This window comes from Penicillium antarcticum (genome assembly GCF_028974205.1).
Source record: "Penicillium antarcticum strain IBT 31339 chromosome Unknown utg000002l_segment0_segment0, whole genome shotgun sequence".
NCBI lineage: Eukaryota > Fungi > Ascomycota > Eurotiomycetes > Eurotiales > Aspergillaceae > Penicillium > Penicillium antarcticum.
The window spans coordinates 3,102,357-3,125,799 of NW_026695300.1; the positions used below are offsets into that span (position 1 = coordinate 3,102,357).

General features: G+C 49.2%; 8 protein-coding genes across 8 annotated transcripts; 4 read left to right on the plus strand and 4 right to left on the minus strand.

Annotated features, from left to right (window-relative positions):
- Positions 1-168: 168 nt before the first annotated feature.
- N7508_002143 (uncharacterized protein) lies at positions 169-2,769 on the minus strand (the record flags this gene model as incomplete). The annotated part of the gene is made up of 1 exon (XM_058460209.1): positions 169-2,769. The coding sequence occupies one exon, from the start codon at positions 2,767-2,769 to the stop codon at positions 169-171; it is 2,601 nt and encodes an 866-aa protein (XP_058323741.1).
- A 450-nt stretch (positions 2,770-3,219) lies between these two features.
- Positions 3,220-4,464, plus strand: N7508_002144 (putative RNA 3'-terminal phosphate cyclase; the record flags this gene model as incomplete). The annotated part of the gene is made up of 1 exon (XM_058460210.1): positions 3,220-4,464. The coding sequence occupies one exon, from the start codon at positions 3,220-3,222 to the stop codon at positions 4,462-4,464; it is 1,245 nt and encodes a 414-aa protein (XP_058323742.1).
- A 3,769-nt stretch (positions 4,465-8,233) lies between these two features.
- N7508_002145 (uncharacterized protein) lies at positions 8,234-8,493 on the minus strand (the record flags this gene model as incomplete). The annotated part of the gene is made up of 2 exons (XM_058460211.1): positions 8,234-8,356; positions 8,416-8,493. 2 exons carry the CDS (start codon positions 8,491-8,493, stop codon positions 8,234-8,236), a joined length of 201 nt encoding a protein of 66 aa, XP_058323743.1.
- A 1,483-nt stretch (positions 8,494-9,976) lies between these two features.
- Positions 9,977-13,767, minus strand: N7508_002146 (putative pyruvate carboxylase; the record flags this gene model as incomplete). Its single annotated transcript, XM_058460212.1, has 3 exons — positions 9,977-11,272; positions 11,734-13,663; positions 13,721-13,767. The coding sequence occupies 3 exons, from the start codon at positions 13,765-13,767 to the stop codon at positions 9,977-9,979; spliced, it is 3,273 nt and encodes a 1,090-aa protein (XP_058323744.1).
- A 310-nt stretch (positions 13,768-14,077) lies between these two features.
- Positions 14,078-15,926, plus strand: N7508_002147 (uncharacterized protein; the record flags this gene model as incomplete). Its single annotated transcript, XM_058460213.1, has 3 exons — positions 14,078-14,737; positions 14,787-15,369; positions 15,448-15,926. The coding sequence occupies 3 exons, from the start codon at positions 14,078-14,080 to the stop codon at positions 15,924-15,926; spliced, it is 1,722 nt and encodes a 573-aa protein (XP_058323745.1).
- A 322-nt stretch (positions 15,927-16,248) lies between these two features.
- N7508_002148 (homocysteine S-methyltransferase family protein) lies at positions 16,249-17,354 on the plus strand (the record flags this gene model as incomplete). Its single annotated transcript, XM_058460214.1, has 2 exons — positions 16,249-17,148; positions 17,214-17,354. 2 exons carry the CDS (start codon positions 16,249-16,251, stop codon positions 17,352-17,354), a joined length of 1,041 nt encoding a protein of 346 aa, XP_058323746.1.
- A 147-nt stretch (positions 17,355-17,501) lies between these two features.
- N7508_002149 (putative amino acid permease) lies at positions 17,502-19,142 on the minus strand (the record flags this gene model as incomplete). Its single annotated transcript, XM_058460215.1, has 1 exon — positions 17,502-19,142. One exon carries the CDS (start codon positions 19,140-19,142, stop codon positions 17,502-17,504), a length of 1,641 nt encoding a protein of 546 aa, XP_058323747.1.
- A 3,327-nt stretch (positions 19,143-22,469) lies between these two features.
- Positions 22,470-22,749, plus strand: N7508_002150 (uncharacterized protein; the record flags this gene model as incomplete). Its single annotated transcript, XM_058460216.1, has 2 exons — positions 22,470-22,640; positions 22,714-22,749. 2 exons carry the CDS (start codon positions 22,470-22,472, stop codon positions 22,747-22,749), a joined length of 207 nt encoding a protein of 68 aa, XP_058323748.1.
- Between the last annotated feature and the right edge of the window lie 694 nt (positions 22,750-23,443).

Genomic DNA, 23,443 nt, shown 5'->3' on the forward strand with positions numbered 1-23,443 from the left:
TAAAGCCGTTGTAATGATAATTGATTGATTCATGCTGCATATACCTATCTCAAGTAAAGGTGCAAGAGTAGAAACTCCGTATACAGGACAGGAAGAATATAACAAATTAAACACAAAGGAAAACTGCCGAAAGTTAATCAAATACCATGCTGTTTGACTGATTCATGTTCAAATAAAAGCCTCGGTTGATGTCTTGTAATCAGTTGCTCCACCCATCTGATGGCGTCGACTATCCAAAAACATATCCACCATGCGCTTGTTTGAGATGGTAGAGTGAATGTCCCGAAGGTGATAGTTCTCCATCATGTCACTGAACTCATGTTGATGTTTTAAATTCTCGTTATTACCACGGGTATCTCGTTGGTTGCGCATGGACCGGAACTGACCAGGCTTGCCATCCTGCGCAATTGGTGGACGCCTGGCAGAGTACCGTCGGTGCTGCTCTTGAGTCCAAGATCGCTTAGCTCCGGTCCGCTCGGGGGTTGGGGACTCTGGGGGCTGCATGTTGCTGGATCTGATCCGGATTGGCGACAGCATCTCATCCTGAGCAATTTGGCTAGACTTGGGCGAAGCGTTTTCATTAGACATGGCGACTGTACCAGTAGCTGGGGTGCTTGAGTGAGTCTGTGCCGTGTTTCCTGAATCGAACTTCTGCGATGCCAAGATAGTCCCCATGTTGGAAGCTTGCCCGAAAGGACGGGAGAAATTGCCTTGTGATGGGACTCTGATTTCAGCCGAAGATTTGTGTTCGGCATAAATCTGGCTGGTTGGATCATTTAGCAAGCTTGTTGGCACCGGTTTAGGAATGGGGGTTTGGTGGGCTAAATTGGTAAAGTACTCGTCATCATCTTGGAATTGCGCATCTTCCCTGACGTGTTCCCTCGTGGGGCTTGCCTGCTCAATCCTGTCAATTTGGGAGCTTATCCATTGCTGCCAATCAGCACTGGGCTTGATATGAGTCCTGGAAGATGCAATACGAGCAGATCGCTTCGGTGAGCTGTAAGTAGTTCGCTGTGGAGCAAAGATTGTTGCTGTTCCAGGTCCATTGTGTAAGTCTAGCGTGTCAAGTAAATCAGTGCTGTCAGCATTTGTAGGAGTATTTCCACTGGTGGACCGGGAATAAACACTCGGAGACATCACATCTCTTTTTGAAACCCCGAATTGGGCAATGATGATGCTGCCGTCGTCATCCTCGGATCCCTCACCTGCAGCGTACATTGAACGCGGGGATTTGTCTTTGACATGTTGACTTGCTGCATGAACAGTCATCCCCCAGGAAGTCTGCATAGGAACAAAAGATCGGCTCAGATGTGGGCAATACGTGCGAGGGCTTGACTGATCACCACCGCGTGCTGTTGCGAATGACTTGAGCGAGGTCGAGGATTCCTCGCTTGGAACACGGCGGACACTGCGTTTACCGCGTTGAGAGTACACCGAAGTAGTCCGTTCTGGGATGACAGAATGCTCTGGCATAGACCCGAAAACGATTCCTTCATTGGGGTTTGAAAGAGCATTTCGACCCATTTGTTCGATCAAAGCAGAGTACAGGTCATGGCTGTCCACAACTCCCAATCGACGAGAATCTGATCTCACACCCAAAGGAAACTGACTCCCAGAGTCTCTCATGTCGCTTGCAGACATCATCTGATCCAAGTCGCCATCTTCTCTGATATAGGAGAGGGATCGGCGGTGCCCAGGTTTCCTGGTAGTAACGGTGTCCGCCATGCTGGAGTCAGCCCAACTGGTAACTCGAGACTTGCCAGTGTAAATGCTATCACAGCTGGGAGCATAGGGCATATCCAGGGAAGGACTGGGGGCGATGTAGCGCTGCGTTTCTTCGCTTTCGCGACGAGAACGATCCTGCGATCCTGCTGCAATGTGTGTTGCCTTGGAAGGCTCGGCGTACTTGGTGTCGGCCTGTGAGGCTGATTCTTCTGGCATCTTGGAAAATCCAAACACCCGCTTGAACCGGGTTTTGATGGAACTCGAGATACTTCGAGACTTGTTGCGAGGACCTCCAGTGTCCTGGTCAGTGCCACCCTCACTCGTGGCACGGAATGTCTTTCGGAACGGCCTGTGCTCCCTCCTGCGCCTGAGCAAGAAGGACGACCGACGAGTCTGGATTCCCACGTCCTCGAACTCGAGGTTGAATTGGCTTCGGGCCAGGCGAAGAGATTCATCGTGGATCTTGGCATCTTGGTCAGCTTGTAATTGACCACTTCCGTTCAGGAATGACATCGTGCGTCTCATTGTTCGTGGCAGGTGAAACCCGGGACTCCGTTCAGGATCGGAGGGATCACCACAGGGGAGTGCTGGCACTCCATACGGGGTCCGTGAAGTTCGCTGCCTGGTCGAGAACATTGATTTGGCTTTGCGCAGCCGACGATATGAAGAAGGAACAGAGCTGTTGCGCCCATCAAGACCCTTGAACTCTGTGATCGGTGGAAGAACAGCAGAATCATCGCCCCGCGAAGCCTGGCAAACTCCACTGCCTCTTTCTGTAGATTGAAGTGGGGTTGCAAATGCTGGGAAGCTTCCCTGAGTCCCATTCTCTGCATACCGAAGGCTTGATCCGGGGCGTCTTCGAGGAATGGCGATGTTCGCAGGACCACCCAGACGATCGTATGAGGTCTTTGACTCTTGGGACGACCTATCCCTTCCACGCATTGCCCGTGATGCTGCTGCAGTTGCTTGAAGCATGGAGACATCGTGGTTCACGATCTCGGGCTCTGGGACTCGCCGTGGTTTGCGGATTGAGCGGCTCGACATGGATCTTCGCAGTCGGTTCCGTGTAATGGATGAAGAAAACATGTTTCAAAAGTCTGTAGGGTATAAATTCTGATGTGGGAGATGTGAAGAGAATTATGCGATTAGTGGAAGCCGGGATAATGGCAAGGCCAGAGCAACTATGGAAGGAGCCATGGTAAATAGCAGGAGCGACTTCGTCTCTGTTTACACTTCCCAGTCCAAAGCCCACAATTTTCACAATCTACTGTAGTTCATCATTGATGTCCAGAAGGTCATCTAGTCGCATTGCAAAGCTTAGCGCCCTCTTTAAGCGCCATGAGTCACGCCAAGACACGTATTTTTGACGCATTCTGACTCAAGCTGAGGCTGTGAGTTACGATCCATCATGAGAGCTATCCATTAAGTATATAATAAAATTCGAGTGGCTTACAGTACAGACGCCAGGATATTCGACTACAGTTGAGTCCCAAAATGGCGCAACCCCGAGCAATCACGAAACAGAATCACGTCAACTTGAACGGACGAACCCTAGAAGGAGGTGGCCAGCTAGTCCGCATTGCGCTAGCACTGTCGACATTGACCAGCCGACCAGTCAGCATCGATCATGTTCGCGGAAACCGCCAGGGAAAGAAAGGATTGAAAGGATCTCATGTCGCAGCGGTCAAGTTGCTAGGCGAGATCAGCGACAGCAAAGTTTCGGGCAATGTTATCGGCTCCGAGTTCTTGAACATCACTCCAGAACACTCACAGTCAACCAACGGACCATTGGTTGATTTATCCCAAGTTGAGGTGCAGTCTGAATACGACATTCGCCTCCCGACAGCAGGGGCCATCTTCCTTGTCTTCCAAGCTCTCTATCCATACCTACTTCATGTTGGATCGAAGGCAGCAGCTCCATTTATCACAGTCACAATCACGGGTGGAACAAATGCAGCATTCTCACCATCATACGACTATGCAACACAAGTCCTTGTACCCAATTATGCTAGGCTTGGGCTACCTCCTCTTTTCATCCTCCTTCACAAGCGTGGCTGGTCATCAGGGCCGGTTGAGCTAGGATCAATACAATTCCTCATTCATCCACTTGAGAATCAAGATGCTTCGGACGAAGTGCAGAGAACAGAGTCACAGTCTGCAATCTCTGGGTTTCCTCGGATCAATCTCATGGACCACAAGTGTGGGGGAATCACGAAGATTGATATTACAATACTAGCACCAGATTCACCAGCCATCAATGCGGGAGAGGGCGGGATTACTGCTCGTCAGTTTATCGAGCAAGTTGTTCAAAAGACCCTGCGCCGTGCACTAAAGAAGTTGAATCCGTCTACATTTGCTCAGGCCTCGACTTCCAATCCAGAAGAGGACGACATTGCTAGAGATTTTGCCGATGACAGACCGGTTCCCATTGAGATCCACACATCGGAACCCACAAGCCACCGCAGTCATGTATACATCCTGCTTGTGGCCCATACCTTTTCAGGCTTCAGGATAGGACATGATGCTCTGGGTAGTATACCCAAAGATCCATTCGACCAAAGGAGAAAAGCAAGGCACAGAGGAAAGCAACAGCCGTCAAGTTCTCATTCTCGACCTGAAGCAGATGCTTACGGGATCAAGAGTCTGGTTGGTCGATGTGTGGATGGGTTCATTGAAGAGATCTCGAATGAGAGGCCATATCTAGATGACACAAGCCCCCCGGTAGCGAGCCATGCCTAGACCGACACATGCGAGATCAGATTGTCATTTTCGAGGAACTAGGAAAAGCATGCCATCCCGAAATTGAGGCAACCAACGAAGCACTAGAAGACAAGCGAGATTGGACCCTGCATACGAAGACTGCGGAGTGGGTATGCCGGCAGATGCTAGGAAATGGGTAACTGTCTGCTCCATACGAACCCGGAAAAAGAAAAAAAAGAATCATCGATCTAGCCCTCAGTAGCAAAAAGTAAAAATGAATCACGAGGATACTCAAAAACCACCCAAAACAAGATCCCATTCTTGGTACCTTCAATAGACCGACCTAGCCGTAAGCCTCAAAAACACCACCCGACTAACTTCAAAAACGGAAGAAACATCAGAATGGATAACTTCTAGCAGATCGATCAAGCACTTACCAGCCCCTCGGACTCACCAGATCCATACCAGCATCTCAAAATCCATCTACCCAGCTGCATAACATAGCAACAAAATTACTTCGTCCCCAACACAGAAATCCCCGTCCAGTGCCGCGTCACACGCAACCGCCCAAACCGAAACCCGAAATTACAGGATCCCCGCCACGATCCAAACAGAAGTAAGAGACGAAAAACCAGAGACCAGCGATCCAAACTACTGGACACGGACACGGACACGGACACACCGGGATTAAAGTGAAAGCCGTTTTGCGCTTCGACCCGACAAGAACAGGATCGTGTTCCAGACTCGGATCGGATATTCGGATGTGACAATCAACAGCTGAGATGGGATTGGATGTTTTCGGCTATCTGTAATTTGTGAAGTAATTGCTTGCAATTTGGTTGACACTTGTATCAGATCTAGGTTCATGCGCCGATCAATTTACAAACGGTAATGGGGGGGGGGGATCCCAGAGGAGCGGTTAGATTGAGTTGGGTTGTTGCTCGTATTTTGTTGTGGATAGATTGGACCGATTCTTGTACTTATTAAGCGGATGGTGAGGTTATCCACATCTTATGGAGCCGGATTTCGCGGATACGAGATTTGATGTGAAGTTTTTCCATGGTTGGCAGCTTGACAGGATTTTGTCTTGCACACGTTGTCGCATGTATGCGCCCGCTATAACTTAGTTAATTTAATTTAGATACATTCATGCATGTGCTGTAATTTCATACATTGAGAGAGCCATTCAGGATTCATGAAGTCATTTCGGATCATCTGTTCCGGTAGATTCCCTTGAATTCTGTTACGTTCGAGAGTAATACCAATACGAGATCCAGGGGAACAGCCACAGTTCCTCAAACCCTTCTAGAAGAGAGAAAAAAAAAACGGGAGAGACATCCCGTAGTGGAGGCGTGGCACAATCCCCACAGTTTCTACCCTGAAACAACGGACGATCGATTGCTGTGGCTGACACAAAGCAGGCAAGAAATACCGAAGGTAGAAAAGGGGCTGGGTTTAATTCATATGCAGCAACAGCACAGAAGCCTGGCAGAACCAGCTAGAAGACACGCTAGACACTAGACGCATTTAGCTCCACCTTGTTTTACATCTCATCTGTCAGAATAGTGGAATGTCTCTAACTGATATCCACTTTTACTCGTTTTGTCCCTGCTTTTGGGCTGTAGCATTGGGCTCTGACTTTCTCGATAATTGCGCTTCAGGCAGCCACTTTTGTGGATATCTCCCTTCCTTCTCTTTCCCTATAACAATAATCAGCACAATAGTTTCAGATGTGGACATCAATGGCAGGTGGATGCGAAGTTAGCTGCATCTGTATATGGTTCTGTGTTTGTGAAACAAGCGATCGACACCATTAGGTTGGGTTTCCCTTCTTCCTCCCAACCCCCCCCCCCCCCCCCCTTTTTTTTCTTCTCGCCCCGTTTGCTCTCGGATACCGGCGCTGCAGGTGTAACATTCTCCTCTCTACAGCCCCGGTGTGTGTTCATTTATTCTCCGAACACGAAAGCCCTGGGTCTGGATTTTCGATTCCCGGCCATGTGACCCGGTAGATCCTGCACCGTGCGGATCCATCCCGCGGCCGTATCCCCGTTCGTCTCCCGTACAGCCGGACAAAAAGGTTCAGTAGATAGTAGGCAGTGTCAGCGTAAGCCTAAGCCTACCTGCGCGTGCAAGTATCAGTGTAGGGGAGCCCATTAGGCACAGCCAAGACAAGCCAAGCAAACCTCAAAGACATCCCCGGCATCCAAGTACAATGACCAGAAAAGGAAAAAGCGTTGAGAAAGATCGACAGTAGCCCTAAGCACTAAGCACTAAGCACCAAGCACCAACAAGAACAATGTTGCCATGTCCATATCCATGCACATGTACTGCGGATCTAGATCCCGTCTTGAATCCCTCTGCCTAACCCGTGTGCGACATGACCAACCACAAACCAGTCAAGAGGACCAATTCAGCTCAAGCCATGGGCCAGCAACCAGGGGGGCTAGTAACGGGGCACCAGGACCAGGGACAGGGGACAACAGAGATCCAGATCCACAGATGCGGGCGAGGATCCAGGATCTAGCATCTAAAACAAAAACAAGCGCAGGTAGCGTGCTGGGTAGATGGAACTTGACAGGGGATATGGAAGGAGACCAGATCGGGGCTGATGCTTAGTAGGATGAAACGGCTTCAAGATGGGACTGGGAATGGGAATGGGAATGGGAATGGCGGGGCGTGCACGAGCGATGTTCCAAGTATGGATGGATCGTTTCATGCGGCTGAAGTTTATGAAAATAGAAATGCGAGTCGAACTCGAAACCGAAACCGGTTGGCATTGGGGGCCAAAAGGATCACAGCCCCAGTTTGTTCTGGTTCTGGTTCTGGCTTCGGAGGCTGGGAAGGAAAGTAACTTTCCTAACGGTTTTAGATCTGCAGGGCTGAGCCTCACTTTAATCTGGACTTTTAGTGGAAACTTGGGTAGGATGACATCAATGGCTATTTAGAAAGACAATAGAATAAAATAATAAGGTATCTAGCACTAAGGGAGCTGAAAATGGTATGACATGAACATAATAAGGTAAGAAAAAAAGACAGGGGTGGGTATGGGCGTCACAAAGTAAAAAGAACAAAAGGAAAACAGGGCATAACCGAAAAAAAAACCAGAGCCAAGGAAAAAATCAACACACAAGCACACGTATGCGCAAGGAAATAGTCAATAAAAATAAGAATGATGGGAGGTCACTTCCATTTCCACTGTGCCTACGCCTGTAGGGTGGGTAGGTAGCTGGAGAACCCCCATCAGCATCAGCGCCACTGCCCACCAGTGGCAGATCCATGTGTTCCATAGGTATCCATGCAAAATGCGATCTATATATCCTCCATGCAAAAAAAGAAAAAAAGGCAGATAGAGCCGGTCTTTGTCCCCCCGAAATCAACCCAAATGAGCGAAAATGGAAACTGTTGACGGAACATTCATGTTCATGCATGCCGGGTTTCTCGGGGGGTGTATGAGAAAAAGGGAAACCGCGCAATGGACATCCTTCCCCTCCGACCCGGCGGACGAGGAAGACAGTCATGCGCGATCAAGAGATGAGGATCAAGTGGGGAGGAGGGGGCAAATCAAGAATTCATGGCAAAGATGGCCGCCGTCGTTAGATGTGACAAAGAAACTCCCGGCGATGCATATGAGAGATGTGGAGAGGGAGGGGGAAGAGAGAGAAAGAGGCAGAGAGATGACCAGAGGTCAAAAGACAAAGTAGAGAAGTAGACAAAGAACGACCGGAGATCATCGATCAGGTCCCAGCCAGCAGGACGAAATCACACCTGTTAATGGTTTTCTGGACCGTCCCGGAGTGCGCGCTTCTCTTTACACTCGGGGCTCGGGCGCCTTGGTTGAGGATTCGCCAAAGATCTCTGAGGGCAGCATGCGCTTGTACTCGCGCGGCTGGGCGAATGGAGAAGCTGATGCTGGGCGGCGCAAGTTGAGAGACTGAGGTATGTTAGCTATCATACTAGCGAAAATAGAATATAGACAAAAGGTAAACATACTACACAGTCAGAGCACTTGGAGCCTTGTCTGTTGACACGGCCTCGGCATCCGCGGGGGTAGTTGGCGCATGAATACATGGTGATGGTATGTAGTGTGTAGTGTGGTGTGGTAGTTTGGTGTGAGATAGTGTAGTGTGGTACACGGAGTAGTCAAAGAGACAAAGGCGATGACGTCGGAGAAGGGGGATGGAGAAAGCAAGAATTAGAGGTCAAGGCGGAGGAAGAGACGGGGTTTATATCAGAGGCTCAAAAAGATGGCTTAGGCCTGTAGAAATTTTAGGGTTCCATTATTTCTTTTTATTTTATTTTCTTTAATCTCTCTCTTACGCTTTACAGATCTCCCGGAGCCGGTTTGATCGGCTCTTAGATCCCTTTTATTCTCGACTTAACGTAAGTTATATCCTTTATATTTCCTTCACATCTTCTCCAAACTTACATTCGAAACCACAGCTTCAGCTGTTTACTCTATTGTACCGTAATTTTAGGCCGTTTCGAGTTAAGGCCTCGGGCCTCTTGTTCTGGAAACATCCCCACAACTCAGGGGATATTCCTCGATTGTCCCCTTTAGGCCTGTTTGGAAACCTTGGAACATTCTGATCTTCTCCTGATCAGCCCTGTCACTGTACATACATACATGTACATGTAGGTAATCGGTAAAGTAATCTAGGGGGAAATAGGAAAATGTTCAGGCCCTTCGGTAGGGGATAACCCCCTATTACTATAGCCAATTTCAATGAAACTTACAAACAATTCAATTCAACCCTTTGACGTGGCCATTCCAGATTTGCTCTGGATTTCTCCCTTTCATCCCAGAATCCCTGTGGAGGCTGGTGGATCCCGACCTTTTTTTCCTTTTTTCCCCCTCTATTTTTCTTTTTTTCTTTTTTTCTTTTTCTTTTCTTTTTTTTTTTTTTTTTTTTTTTCACACTTCCATCCCATCCCGCCTCCGGCAAATGCCATGGAATGAATAGATCTAGAAGCTTGACTATTGATACTTCTAATAAAACGCTTGCTTGGCAAGCGTCGTACTGCGTTCCGGTGAGAGGTCGACGTGGCTGATGTTTAAGCTGCGTCACTTGAATGGCTCATGTGGTCCTGGGTGTGACGGGTACTTGTATGCCTTTTTGTTGTGTCTCCACTGCAGGAACATGTTCCAGAAGTTTTGTACTTGTCTTCTGCAGACCACTGCAGTGGCATATAGTGCTGGTAAATGGTCTCAGCCATTGCATCACAGCCATTCAGTCGTTGCCCAAAGCGATTATCGGAGGTTTTCAAGCCAGTGACCTCATTCAGCGCCATCTTACCTGCATTCTGCATCCAGACCGTTTCGGATCGGCTCGGTTCATGTGACCCTCTGGGCTTGCTAAACGAAGAATACTCATTGGGTTGTCCTAGCAGCCGATAGCCGGTCTACTGCGATTATCTGATGAATTCATCGTCACAGGACTAATTCTGGATCCTGGATCCTTGGTGCTGATGCAACATTACAAAGAGCCGAGGCGAACAGTATTGCATGATCATTCTTCCGAATACACGCAAATGTTTCCCGGTCAAACAAAATTCAAACCTCCATAGATCGAAGAAGCATCCATGCCCCGAAGATACCCCCCACCAGCACAAACAACAATCGGTTGCCTTCCCAGGTCAGCCCCAGATACGCAGCAACACCCACCACCACCTCCTTCCGACGCGCCATGTCCCGCCTAGCCTGCCAATTCGGATCAAGGGAGAACGGAGCGACATCTCGCGTCTCCGGTCTCGTGTGATTCTCGGAGGGTTTCAGCGGCACGGAAGCTACGAGCGCAACGGGGCGATGATCTGACTGTGCAAAGAGAGGCAGTGCTTCATATGCGAATGTTTGTACTTTTCCACCTTCACCTACCCATGAGGGCGTGTCCAGGTAGAGGATTCGATCGCACCAGCTGGGCCAGCGGTGGCTGGACCATTTCCATTCCTGGTCTGTGTCCAACCCCTGTCGTGCGGCTTCGCGTGCTGCGTCCGAGTATTTGTATGTTGGGGGGAAGTCAATCGGCGCTTCTGCTAGCCCGTGGAAACATCGGCCGGATCGCATCTCGCGCGTGAGCTGGTCATTCTTTAGCAGGTGTGTGTAGTGCGATGGGTCGTCCAGGCCCGCGTTGCGCCGTGGGAAGTTCACTATCTCCTTGAGCGATGGTCCAGTGTCTGAGGTGCGATAGTTGAGGTCTCCAGCGAGGAAGAGGTAGGCGTTTGGCGCGAAGAGGTCGCGACGACTGTGGTCGGAGTGTGCTGAGGCTGCGTCGTTCAGGAGGCCGGTTTGTTCGCTGACTTCTGACTCTGGTTGCACGCCCGGGTAGTGCGTGAATACAAGGCGCTCAACAATACTTTTCCAGTCCATGTTCCTTTGTTCAAAGGAATTCTCCATGGGGGCCAGATGCGCCGCGACAAAAGTCAGATCGACAGTCTTGGTCGGGTTCGCTTCCACGACATACCCCAGACGAGCGCCGACAGCACCTTTGTTTCCCATTTCCGAAACTCCAAATCCGACATGTGCTGTGTCCTTCCAGGCGATCTGCTCGAGGGTATCGTGGCGCGCGAAGAGCATCAGGCCGGTCATGCCGGTATTATCGCTGAGGAAATTCTCGTAGTGATGGTCCCAACGGCGCGCGGCCGCTTTGCTAACGGCGCGTCGGAATGCATCGAAGTAAGGCTGGAGGTAGGATCCTCCGAGGAACGAGTAGGCGATGGGTGCGATTTCTTGTAGTGAGAGGAATATTAGGTCTGGTGCGGAGCTCCCCCACCCGACGCGGGGAGCGCATCGAAAAAGTGTTGCGCGAAATGGTCGACATCGACAAGGTTCCTTGCACAGTTGAAGGTCAGGCTGTAGATACCAAGGGAATCCATTTTGGCCACCTATAGTCCGAACAGAAGAGAGAATGAGAAAGGTAAGTTGGGATAAGTGAGTGACGTCACTTGACTTGACCGCCACGAACTGAAAGTAAACACGGCCTAAGGTTTATAGTTTACTGGCCATTCTCTTGTCCACTGAGACTGTGCTGCTAATCAACAAGGAACAATTAAACTAGACTGCGCACACATAAGCTAAATCATGGATCAAACCAAAAAAAAATACTAAAAAGAATGTGCATCATCCGTGAATCGAACACGGGCCTCGTCGATGGCAACGACGAATTCTACCACTAGACCAATGATGCTGGAACATCAAAGAGCTAGAAATGCTGATTGGCTGTTAATATCTGCTGTTCTCCAATTGTATTCTTGACGGGACTCGACTACTATACACATCAAGTCTGCTACACTAATTTATAACTTCCCTCTTACTTCCACATGGCCACCACTCGGCTCCAATTCAACCAACAACATACCCTCAGCAACATCCTCCTCCTCATCCTCCATCTCATGAACCCACTTAACCCGTCCAGCACGAGGGCTGCGTACCTCCAGCTCCATCTTCATCTGCTTAACGAAAGCCAGGACCTGGTTCTTGGCAACATCTTCGCCGTCGGCCACGAGAACCTCGATCAGTTTGCCGGAAAGAGGGAGGACGATGTGCTGGGGGTTCTTTATATCGCCTCGTCGGTGGGATGAGGAGACCAATGCTGACGCGGCTGTTGATGTTGTTTCGAGTTTCATCCGGTAGGGAATTGCTGTACGGGATGTTGGTGTGGTATATTCGATCTCGGCGGCTAGAGAAGTGGGGAATTCATTGCGCAGTACCCGAGAGAGGAGGAGATGATGGGATACTTTATCTGCTTGTTGGTCCTCTGAGAGAGGCTCCAACGTGATGGACCACGCATCTCCCTTTTGGAATAGTAGATTGGATGCTGGCAGGGTACTCTGTGTGATTGCCTGTGAGGGGGCAGTAGATCCCTCTTGCATCTGTAGAGCCTTCGATATATTCTCTCCGTGCTGCAGTATAGACTTGAGACTCAACCCGAGCCATTGTGTGTCGACTCTGCCGGACATGAAATCAGGATGGGCCACGATTCCCCGGAGCAGATTGATGTTGGTTTTCACCCCGTCTATGCGGGAGTCGGCCAGGACTCTCTGAGCCTTTCTCACGGCTGCTTCCCAGGTTGGTGCTGTGACAATAATCTTCGCCAATAGGTTGTCGAAATTAGATCCCACGATCAATGGGGAACCGGTGATATTGACATTGGTATCGACTCGTATTCCATTTCCGCTTGGGACACTGAATCGAGTCACCTTGCCAATGCTCAAAGCGAAGTTGTTGCTAGGGTCCTCGGCACACAATCTGAGTTGGACGGAGAAGGAATTTGGTGGAGTATTGAATGCATTAGTCGCATCACCAAGGCCCAATTCCGTGAACGTATATCCCTGCGCCAACAAAAGCTGCGTCTGCACCAAGTCTATCCCACTGATAGCTTCGGTGATAGTATGCTCAACCTGAAGACGAGGATTGACCTCCAAGAAATAAAACTCCCCGCGCAACTCACTGACCAAAAACTCAAACGTCCCAAGCGACTTGTAGCAAATATGATTCGCCATCTTAATCGCAGACTCAATCACTCGCCCAATCAACGCCCGATCCATCAAAGCAGGAGCACACTCAACAACCTTCTGAAACCGTCGTTGAGCACTACAATCTCGCTCCCACAGATGCCTCACCTGCCCCGTGCCATCACCAACAATCTGAATCTCAACATGATGAAACCCATCAACAGCAGCCTTCTCAACGAACACCGTATGCGAAGGCGACTCCCCAATAGCACGCTGAATGCCATTATCCAACTCAGCCTCTTCACGCACAAGCCGAATGCCACGCCCACCACCACCATCAACGGCCTTAATCATAACAGGAAACCCAACAGCGCGAGCAAACGCACCCGCTTCATCCACACTAGCGGTGGGCTGTGCCATAGCTTCTAGAACAGGAACACCACATTGCCGTGCAAGCTGTTTCGCTTGGAGCTTGTCACCTGTTCGGGCGAGGTTCTCCCAGCCGGGTCCTATGACAATTGCGCCGGCTTCGTGCCACATCCGCTCGGCGAACTCGGCACTTTCGCTGAGGAAGCCATAGCCTGGGTGTACAGCGTCGATGGAGTGCTTGCGCGCTAGATTTACTAGGTGGGTTATGTCAAGGTAGGTGGCTGCTGAGGGGATTTGGATTGCTTGTTGGGGTCGGCCTAGATCACAGTGTGTTCTGTCGTCTGTTGTATAGAGTGCGTATGTCTCGACTTGATTGGGTAATTCTCTTGCTGCATGGAGGATGCGGACGGCGATTTCTCCTCTTTTTGGATGTTTAGAGATTGATTCATTGTGTTGTGAATGGGCAATGACTTCATACCTGTTGGCGACCAGCAATCGCTTGATAGGTGAGTGCGGGGACGACATGGGGAAATGGACAAGCTTTAAGGCCGGGGGCATATATATCGGCACGTAAGTTAGTCGACAGCGATAATGTTTGAATCGATTTAAATAAAGAGTAATATCTCAAGCGTAATATCGTTCAAGATCCATTGCTATCGGATTTAATACTCCCAGATATCCTTATAACCCAAAAGTGACCTCGGCCCTCGGAAAGGCCACCCCCTCACTCCATCTAGTATCTTTAAATCTCCAATTCTACACCGAACACGACTGAACACCGAACGACTGAACTGAAAAAAAAAAAAAAAAACAATATCAAGTAAATACATTCACCATGGCGAAAGACGAGAAACCATCTCCAACAGCAGCAACAAGAGACCAAGCAACAAACCGTCTAAACCAACTTGCATCACAAATATCCCCAAAACAAAAAAACCCCAAACCAAATCTCCCAGCAGACCACTCAGACGTCCTAAACCAAATAAAAGACCTCCGCATCATAGCAGCAACCCCCGATCCAAAGAACAGAGGCTACATCCGGCAAAAGCAAGCCGGAAAACTATGGGTGCGCGAACGAATCGAAGCCCTGCTAGACAGCAACACCTTCACAGAAATCGGCTCTGTGTCGGGCACAGTAACATGGGCAAAGACAGCACCAAGATGCGAAAAGCCCGTATCCTTCATCCCAAGCAATAACGTGCAAGGCGCGGGCCTTCTGCGCGGCCGGAAAGTCCTCCTTACAGCTGATGATTTCAGTATCCGGTCTGGTCATGCTGATGGCGCTAGTACCGGCAAGACGGTTTATGTCGAGAAACTTGCTATTGCGTTGCGGCTTCCGGTTGTTAAGCTTGTTGATGGGAGTTCGGGCGGTGGGAGTGTGACTACTATCAAGAAGGAGGGGTGGAGTTATTTACCTCATGTTGCTTCTTTTCCGTTTGTTGTCCAGCAGTTGAATATGGGGATTCCAAACTTGGGGGCTGTTGTTGGTCCTGCGGTTAGTCCTTTGATTCCGGTGAGGTGTATGGGGTTGCTGATGTTTGTAGATTGGACTCGGCGCGGCAAGAGTTGTTTCTTGTCACTTCTCTGTCATGGCTGCCGATATTGGCGCCCTATTTAATGCTGGCCCTAAAGTCGTCGAGGGCGCTACCTTCGAGGAAGGTCTTGATTTCCAAAATTTGGGCGGTCCTATGGTTCATTGTATGAACGGTACAATTGACAACCTCGCTGCCAACGAGGCAGAATGCTATGAGCAATTACGGATCGTCTTGAGCTACCTCCCCAACTCAGGAAGGGAGGCGCCTCCGGTGATCTCCTGCACAGACCCAGAACACCGCGAGGATATCGCACTGCGCAGTATCATTCCCAGACGTCAAGCCCGCATGTACGATGCGCGATCGGTCATCACATCAGTTGTTGATCAAGATTCCTGGTTCGAGATCGGCGCACTCTGGGGTCGAACTGCTATCGGCGGACTTGCACGTCTAGGCGGACGTCCTGTGGGCATTATTTCCCTGAACTGTGAAGTCAACGGTGGTGCATTAGATGCAGCAGGGAGCCAGAAACTCACTCGGCTGCTTAAGCTGTGTGATGTGATGAATTTGCCTATTTTGCAGTTCCTTGATGTCCGTAAGTGGAACTATACATCTCCCCTGCCCTCCCCTGCCTTTGAATTTGGTGATTGTATCTGACATTGTGTGCTCGAAGCTGGGTATGCTATTGGAACTGTTGCGGAGCGCACTGCTACTATGCGCTGGGGCGTTGAACTTGCCAAGGCGTATTTCAGCACGACTGTACCGGTTTTTAATGTGGTCACGCGCCGTGTGTTTGGCGTTGCCGGTGGTGTTATGCTTGGATGCCGAGATCCTGTTATGCAGGTTGCTTGGCCGTCTGGACAGTGGGGTTCGTTGCCACTTGATGGCGGTATTGAGGTTGGTCATAGGCATGAATTGAGAGAAGCCGAGAAAGTTGGTAAGAAGGAGGAGCGGTACCAAGAGTTGGAAGAGGAATATCTTCGGCTTATGAACCCCGTGCGCACTGCGAATGCGTTTGGGGTTGAGGAGATTATTGACCCGAAGGATACGCGTAAGGTCTGTTGTTCGTGGGCTGAGCATGTTTACGAGGTGCTTATTCGAGAGAGATTGGCGGATCGGGCATCTGGGAAAATTTCGCCTACTTTTGCTTGATTTTGTCCCAGTCATGAAGTTGGTGGTTGGATTAGAGAATAGGGCTGATGTGCAGATGTGCAGCTGTCAACCCCTCTACACATCACCATCAATCTTCAATCGTCTAAACCACAAACCTCATATACAATTCCAACATCATAACATCCAAACAATCCCACATAAAAACCAACCCCCCACAATCCCCAAATAAGCATTATACGCGACCCAAAAAACGGCAGATTACATAACCAATATAAAAAACGATCTCCGATATCGAAACAAATCCCCCACTTCACCTCAGCACATATCCAAAATCCCAATTCCAAACCAAACCCCAAAGAAAATGGCAACAATCAAAATCCTAGATGGAGGCCTAGGCACCTCCCTAGGCGATCAATACAACATAAAATTCGACAGCGCAACAACTCCCCTCTGGGCCAGCCACCTACTAGTCAGCGACCCAGCCACACTCCAAGCCTGCCAACAAGACTTCGGCAATGCAGGAGTAGACATCCTGCTCACAGCAACCTATCAAGTCTCCGCGCGCGGATTCGCACTCACAAAGACACAAGCGCACCCAGACGGCATCCCCGCCAGCGCAGTGGGCCCTTACCTAACGCGCTCGGTGGATATCGCCGAAGCAGCCAAGGTGCACGACGCCGCCGCTGTCGCGTTGAGTCTGGGGCCGTATGGTGCTTGTATGATTCCTGGTCAGGAGTATAGTGGGGCTTATGACGCTGAGCATGACAACGAGGAGGCGTTGTATGTTTGGCATTTGGAGCGGTTGAGAATGTTTGTTGAGGCTGATGAGGGGAAGTTGGGGGATCGGTTGCATTATGTTGCTTTCGAGACGCTGCCTAGGCTTGATGAGGTTCGGGCTGTTAGGAGGGCGATTCGTGATTCGGGGATTACGGCGCCTTACTGGGTTGCTTGTGTTTTCCCCGGGGATGAGGGAGTTTTGCCTGATGGGAGTGATATTGATTCTGTTGTGCGGGCGGCTGTTGGGCCGATTGAGGGTGGGAAGGCGCCTTGGGGTATTGGGATGAATTGTACTAAGATTCATAAGCTTCCTGGGCTTGTGGAGAAGTTTGGGACTGCTGTTGATGCCGCTATTAAGGAGGGGATTGTGGATGCCGCTCCTTCTTTGGTTTTGTATCCTGATGGGACCAATGGGGAGGTTTATAATACCACTACGCAGGTTTGGGAGAAGCCGGATGGATTGGGTGATAATGTGAGAGATTCTGTGAGTCCGGGTTTTGGCCCGTTTTTGCGTGTTTTGAGGGATGGCTTTGCTAACTTTGGGATTAGGAGCCCTGGGAGAACCAATTGGCCAAGGTGGTCAATGATGCTTATGATCAGGGTCATTTCAAGGAGTTCCTTGTTGGTGGATGCTGCAAAGCTTCTCACCAAGATATCAGAAAGCTCAAAGAGCAATTCAAAATCAAATAATCAGCTTATATGGCAGAAAAATGGATAATTACAATGTCTTGAAACAAGATATGGTTGAAAAGTAAATAAATTGTAAATCGCTCATGTTCGCTCATGTTGAATGGCCTGCACTGCATGGCATGCAATATAATACATCGTTAATTCATTTTAAAACAGCCAGTCGACGAATTTTCTCCACGCACTGTTGTGCGGGTTTTCATGTGGCATGATCTCCCCATCTTGAAGACGTCCCGACCATAAGTCGATGTTGGCAGCACGCTCAAACTTCGTGCCGTGCCAGAGCTTCCAACAAATGATGGGAACGATAAAGATGGGGATACCGACATACGAAGCAACAAAGTCGGATGTGTTCCAATTACCCTTCAAGAACACGGGGAAACCGGCCACCAAAGTAATAATGGTTGAACCAATGAATCCCACCCATGCGGCATAAGGTTGAAGAGGTGCCTTCCATGGAATTGTGTCTCGGGGAACATTCTGCTTCTTCATTGCGGCATAGAACCGAATGTAGCAGAAGCAGAGGGTGGCCCAGGCAATCAAACCTGCGACAGTGCTAAGGTTCAGAAGCCAGGTGAAGGCCTGAGCGGCACCGCCGGTGCCAAGACTCAGATATGCCAATGGACCGAAGAGCCAAGCAGTGATGACAGCCACATATGGCACACCGTGCTTGTCGACGCGTCCGAAGAACTGGGGGAGTTGGTGGTCGGTGGTCATGGCGACGATCATGCGCGATCCGACCCAGCAGTAAGAGTTACCGGCCGACCAAGCGGCAATCAGAATGCACGCATTGACAATAGAAGGGAGTGCCTTGATACCAGCATTGGAAATAGCAATAACGAAAGGCGAGCTGTTGGCGTTGTCGGAGCCGGAAGTCAGGCCGGAGGCTCTGGGGTCCACAATCAGGCCGATGAGGAAAGCACCGAGAATGTAGAAGAAGGCAATTCGGTAGGTGACTCGGCGGGCGGCTTTGGGGATCGCGCGATGGGGGTCAACCGATTCGGATGCTGTGATGACCACACACTCGACACCGATGAAACTGAATGAGGCATTGACGAAAGAGGACAGGAAACCAAGGAAGTGGCCTGGCGGGCCTGTAATGCCATTGTAGTTGGTCCACGGCCCAGGGTTGTTCCAGTAGCGGAAGCCGATGGCATCGCCGTTGGGACCGCCACCTGCAGTAATGACGATCGAGACGACCACCAAGCCGAGGAAGCAAAGAACCTTTACGGCACCTCCAATGACCTCTGATTCACCATAGAATCGTACACTCAGCAAATTGATGGCCAGAATCAGCAACAATCCGACCGTGATCACGACTGCAGGCGTTATATCCGTCCAATATGACACAATGACCGCAGCCGCGGACACTTCCGAGGCGATAGCGATTGTATAACAGTATCCGTATGAAATAGCGAGCGAAAAACCGACAGCCGGGTCAATAAATCGAGTCGCCCAGTGAGGGAAAGATCCGGCGGTAGGGAAAAGAGTTGCGAGTTCGGCGATGCTCTGCATCACACACCACAGCACACCTCCGACAATAATGTAAGCGAGCAGCAAACCAGCGGGACCGGCTTTGGCGTATGCAGAACCCGTTCCGACGAACAGACCAGTACCGATTCCACTGCAGAATCCAATCATGGTGACCTGGTAATTCCGTAGGCGACGCTGCAGCGCGGCGCGACCGCCGACGTTGAGCTCGAATTCTGCTTTAGGGTTCACATCGTACTCGTCGAAGTCTGCATTGGGCGCAGGCTGGACCTTGTCGTCCGTGAATCCTGACTTTTCCATGGTGTGTGTCATGGTCAAGTCTTGTTATCCCCCAGAAACTTGAAGAAAGGAAAGTCCAGATGGGAAGAAGGTTCCTTTTGTTCCGAGCTAATCGCGGAGCACGACATCGGGTCCGTCTTCGCAGTGAAATTCTCCACAGACTGTACAGCGGGGAGGCTCATTGGATTGTATGGCCGCTTGCTCCACTTTTGAGGAGGCGATTGACTAACTTTTTCATCTTCGCCATAATCACGATAGAAGGCAAATCGGTGGCTTTTGTTTCAATCCGAATTCTAGATAATGTCGGCGTTATTAGTTGATGATTGAAGACCTTGGACGCTGGCGGTCGAAGTGTTGCATGCCAGTCGGCAAGCCGATGGAAAAATTTGAATTTGAATTAACGTTAACGTATTCGGTAAGCGAGCTGGACATGTAAGCGAGCTGGACACCCATCCAAAACGCGTAATTCCTATACTACCCTCTATCTTTAACCACCCACTATGCCACCAATTCGCTCTCAAAGCTCTCGAAATCGAGAAGAGCAAGAGGGTAGGATCTTATTAGCTATTCAGGCTCTTAAGAATCAAGAAATTGCTTCTACACGCGAAGCAGCGCGTCGATTTAATGTACCGAATTCAACCCTCTCTACGCGCCTTAAGGGTGTCCAAAACCGCGCGATTTCTCGCGCCAATTCACACAAATTAACGGATATCGAAGAGGAATCGCTTCAAAAATGGATTATCTCTCTTGATACCCGTGGAGCAGCGCCTCGGCCTTCTACTGTACGAGAAACTGCGAATCTTCTTCTCGCGGCCCGCGGAAGTATACTAGTTCAAACAGTCGGCGAGAAATGGGTCTATAACTTCGTGAAAAGGCATCCCGATCTTTTAACCCGATTCTCGAAGCGATATAACTACGAGCGCGCAAAATGCGAAGACCCTAAAGTTATTCGTGAATGGTTTTCTCTCGTCCAAAAAACGATCCTTTCGTACGGTATCGATTCCGACGATATCTACAACTTTGACGAGACCGGTTTCGCAATGGGCTTAATTGCGACCGCGAAGGTGATCACGAGAAGGGAATTCTACGGTCGGCGAGCACTTTTATAACCCGGAAATCGCGAGTGGGTTACCGCAATTGAATGTATAAATGTGTCGGGGTGGGCGCTTCCTCCGTGCGTGATTTTTAAGGGCAAAGTCTTCGTCGAGTCTTGGTTCGACGGCCTTCCGAAAGATTGGCGCCTCGAGGTTAGTCCGAACGGGTGGACTTCCGATGAAATTGGACTTCGGTGGCTCGAAAAGCTCTTTATTCCGTCTACTTCTTCGCGTACGAAGGGGAAGTATAGACTTTTGATACTCGACGGCCACGGAAGTCATTTAACCCCGAAATTCGACGAAATTTGTGAAAAAAACGATATTATTCCAATTTGTATGCCTCTATATTCGTCTCACCTTTTATAGCCTCTCGATATTGGCTATTTTGCGGTATTAAAACGCTCGTATAGTCGGCTTATCGAAACGAAAATGCGGCTTAGGATCAACTATATCGATAAATTAGACTTCCTCGAAGCTTACCTATCCGCGCGAATCGAGGCATTTAAATCGGAGACTATTAAGAATTGCTTCGCCGCCGCTGGTTTAGTGCCTTACGACCCGGATCGAGTAATCTCGAAGCTCGATATTCGCCTTCGAACCCCGACCCCCCTCCGAGCCGAGGGAGTGAATCGAGCCGTAATTTCACACCAAAAACCCCCTTTACCGAGAAACAACTACGTCGGCAAGCTTCCTCAATTAAAGCTTTACTTCGTACAAGATCGCGAAGTCCACCGAGCCCATCAGATCGCGCGTTAAATCAGCTTATCAAAGGCTGCCAGCTTGCAATGCATAACGCTATATTTCTAGCGAAGGAAAATAAGGAATTACGGGCCGAAAACGAGAAAAAAAAGAGAAAACGGACTCGGTCTACTAGGCAGATATCTCGAGAGCAAGGCCTATCAGTTTCAGAGGCTCTAGAGCTTATTTAGGTGGAAGAACCAGTAATTGAAGCGCCAATACCCCGTCAGCCAAAACCGCCTCCGGCACCTTTACAGCCGCGTACGAGGGCCTTACCGAAGTGTGGAGCATGTGGAATTGAGGGTCATAAGAGAAATGCCTGTCCTAATAGACCTCGATTTTAGCTTATTGAATTTAATGGCGTTTTGGTTGACATAATTGTATTTAAAAATAATTGGTTTGGATGGGTGTCCAGCTCGCTTACATGTCCAGCTCGCTTACCGAATACGTTAAAGGTTGACACCTGAGTCGCCAGGCACCTTACAGCCTAAGGCAATCAACCTTATTTCCGTCAGATCGTTTAGCCGATTGGACCGTAGATCTTGGAAGGTTAACCCCATGGATTAGCTTATAACAGCCATTTGCTTTCTACTTGCGATGGAAGGGAGAGACAAGAAAAATGTGAGCGAACATGTCCTCGAATTTGTGTAGATTTTGACAAATTGGTCTCCAACGCAGGAATGGAAGACCCTACGTGGTCAACTTAGAGGCGCAGCAAGTAGCCAATCTAACAGGATATCGCAATGCTAGTTGTTGAGAGATAACATTGTTGCATAGTGGAAGCATACAAGTCTCATTTTCTATAGACGCTGGCCTCCGCCCATCTTCAATCCCGCACCTAAACCGTACTAAGCTATGCCCTAGTCATGGTGTTGTTCAATAGACAGAGCCAGTCGAAGCAAAAGACCGTGAGGTTTCAAAAATTATAGTATGGCTCTGGATTCATATTGACAAAACTCTCCATAGCCACCGCATTCATCGGACGCTAAGCAAAATAGGCTAAAATTGTTATATAAAGGCCCAGAACCTGACACTAAAGTTGAGTATGTCGCCCTTCCTTAGCTCCAAGCTCAGAGACAACTTACCAAAATTGAAAGTATTGTTGCCGTTCACGGTCTAGGCGGTCACTGTGAAGGATCATGGGCAGCAGCCAATGAAGTAAATTGGCTTCGAGAGTTGTTACCGGTTGACATGCCCAATACCCGAATTGCTTCCTGGGGATGCAGTACATCAAATGGAGGTGGGACAAGGGACTGTCCCATCACAAGGTTTCTTAGAAACTTGTATCTGATCTATGGGACCTGAGATCGTCGACATAAGTAAGCTCAAACGCTCTCATTCTTACAAGAACTAACATATGTGAAACAGACAATGTCGTGTCCTATAACATTCATTGCGTATAGTCTAGAGGAAATATAGCTAAGCGTTTATGTACATACATGCCGAAACTACGGAGTTCCTATTAATCGTTCTCTAAGGCCCTACTTCATTCAGACTCAGCACAAGAAAGCCCAGCATGGATGTTCACATTATCAAGAAATCAACCCTTGGAGTGATTTCCATGGGAACACCTGAGCTAGACTTGAGGAGTCATGGATTACAGAGTTACCTTACCAGCATGAAGGGATCTGACCAAGAGTCAAGCGACACATACCAAGAAGCACATTGGTTGGTCGATACATTGCAGGTATGTGCATCAACCAGCAAAACATTCTGGACTTTGTTTGTTCATGAGGATCAAATTCCCTAGGAGCTTGCAGTACACCGGAAGTGGTGAGAAACACATCTACCATTAACGTTATAAAATGCACGCTTGAATTCAGGTTACGTGCGAGTCAAAGAGTACTTGCTTCATATGATGCATGTAATATAACGAGGCGGAAAAATTGCGTCATACTATAAAGGTTTCGAAAGCTCGCCCCGCACTCAGATACAACAGAGGTCATGAGTGTGTATAATGCCAGAAAGTATCGGACAGTCTCTACATAAAAGTCTCGATGCCGTTTCATGCGCTATTTTCGCTCTGCTTTGGCCTCTCTTTCCCCCATCGGATTCTTTCAGGTAACTCATGGTCATATAAAAGTGGAGGGGTGGAAGGACTTATGACCCCTGCCCACGGGTATGGAGTACCTAAGGTGATGATTCAGCTCCGAAGCGTCTCCTCTTCAATCCGGGGCAATTTATGAACAAACAGTTGGCGCGAATTTATTTTCACCTTAACGGTCAAATTTGTGGAGATTTGATTCAAAAATAGCAATCTCTTTGTAGAATTTGAATAAGAGTTCCTTTTTAGCTGGCACGAGTGGGAGAGCCCCAATAGATTTGGTGGCATAAGGAATGTTATGCCAAAACGAGCGATAACGTTATCGTTTGCGGAAATCAATCGTGCCTGAAAACCCAGGCCACGTGGTGCATCCCACGCTTCAAAGTTACATTTAACGTTAATAAATGAATGCCATGGTGAAACGGTGAAAGGTACGGTATGCCATA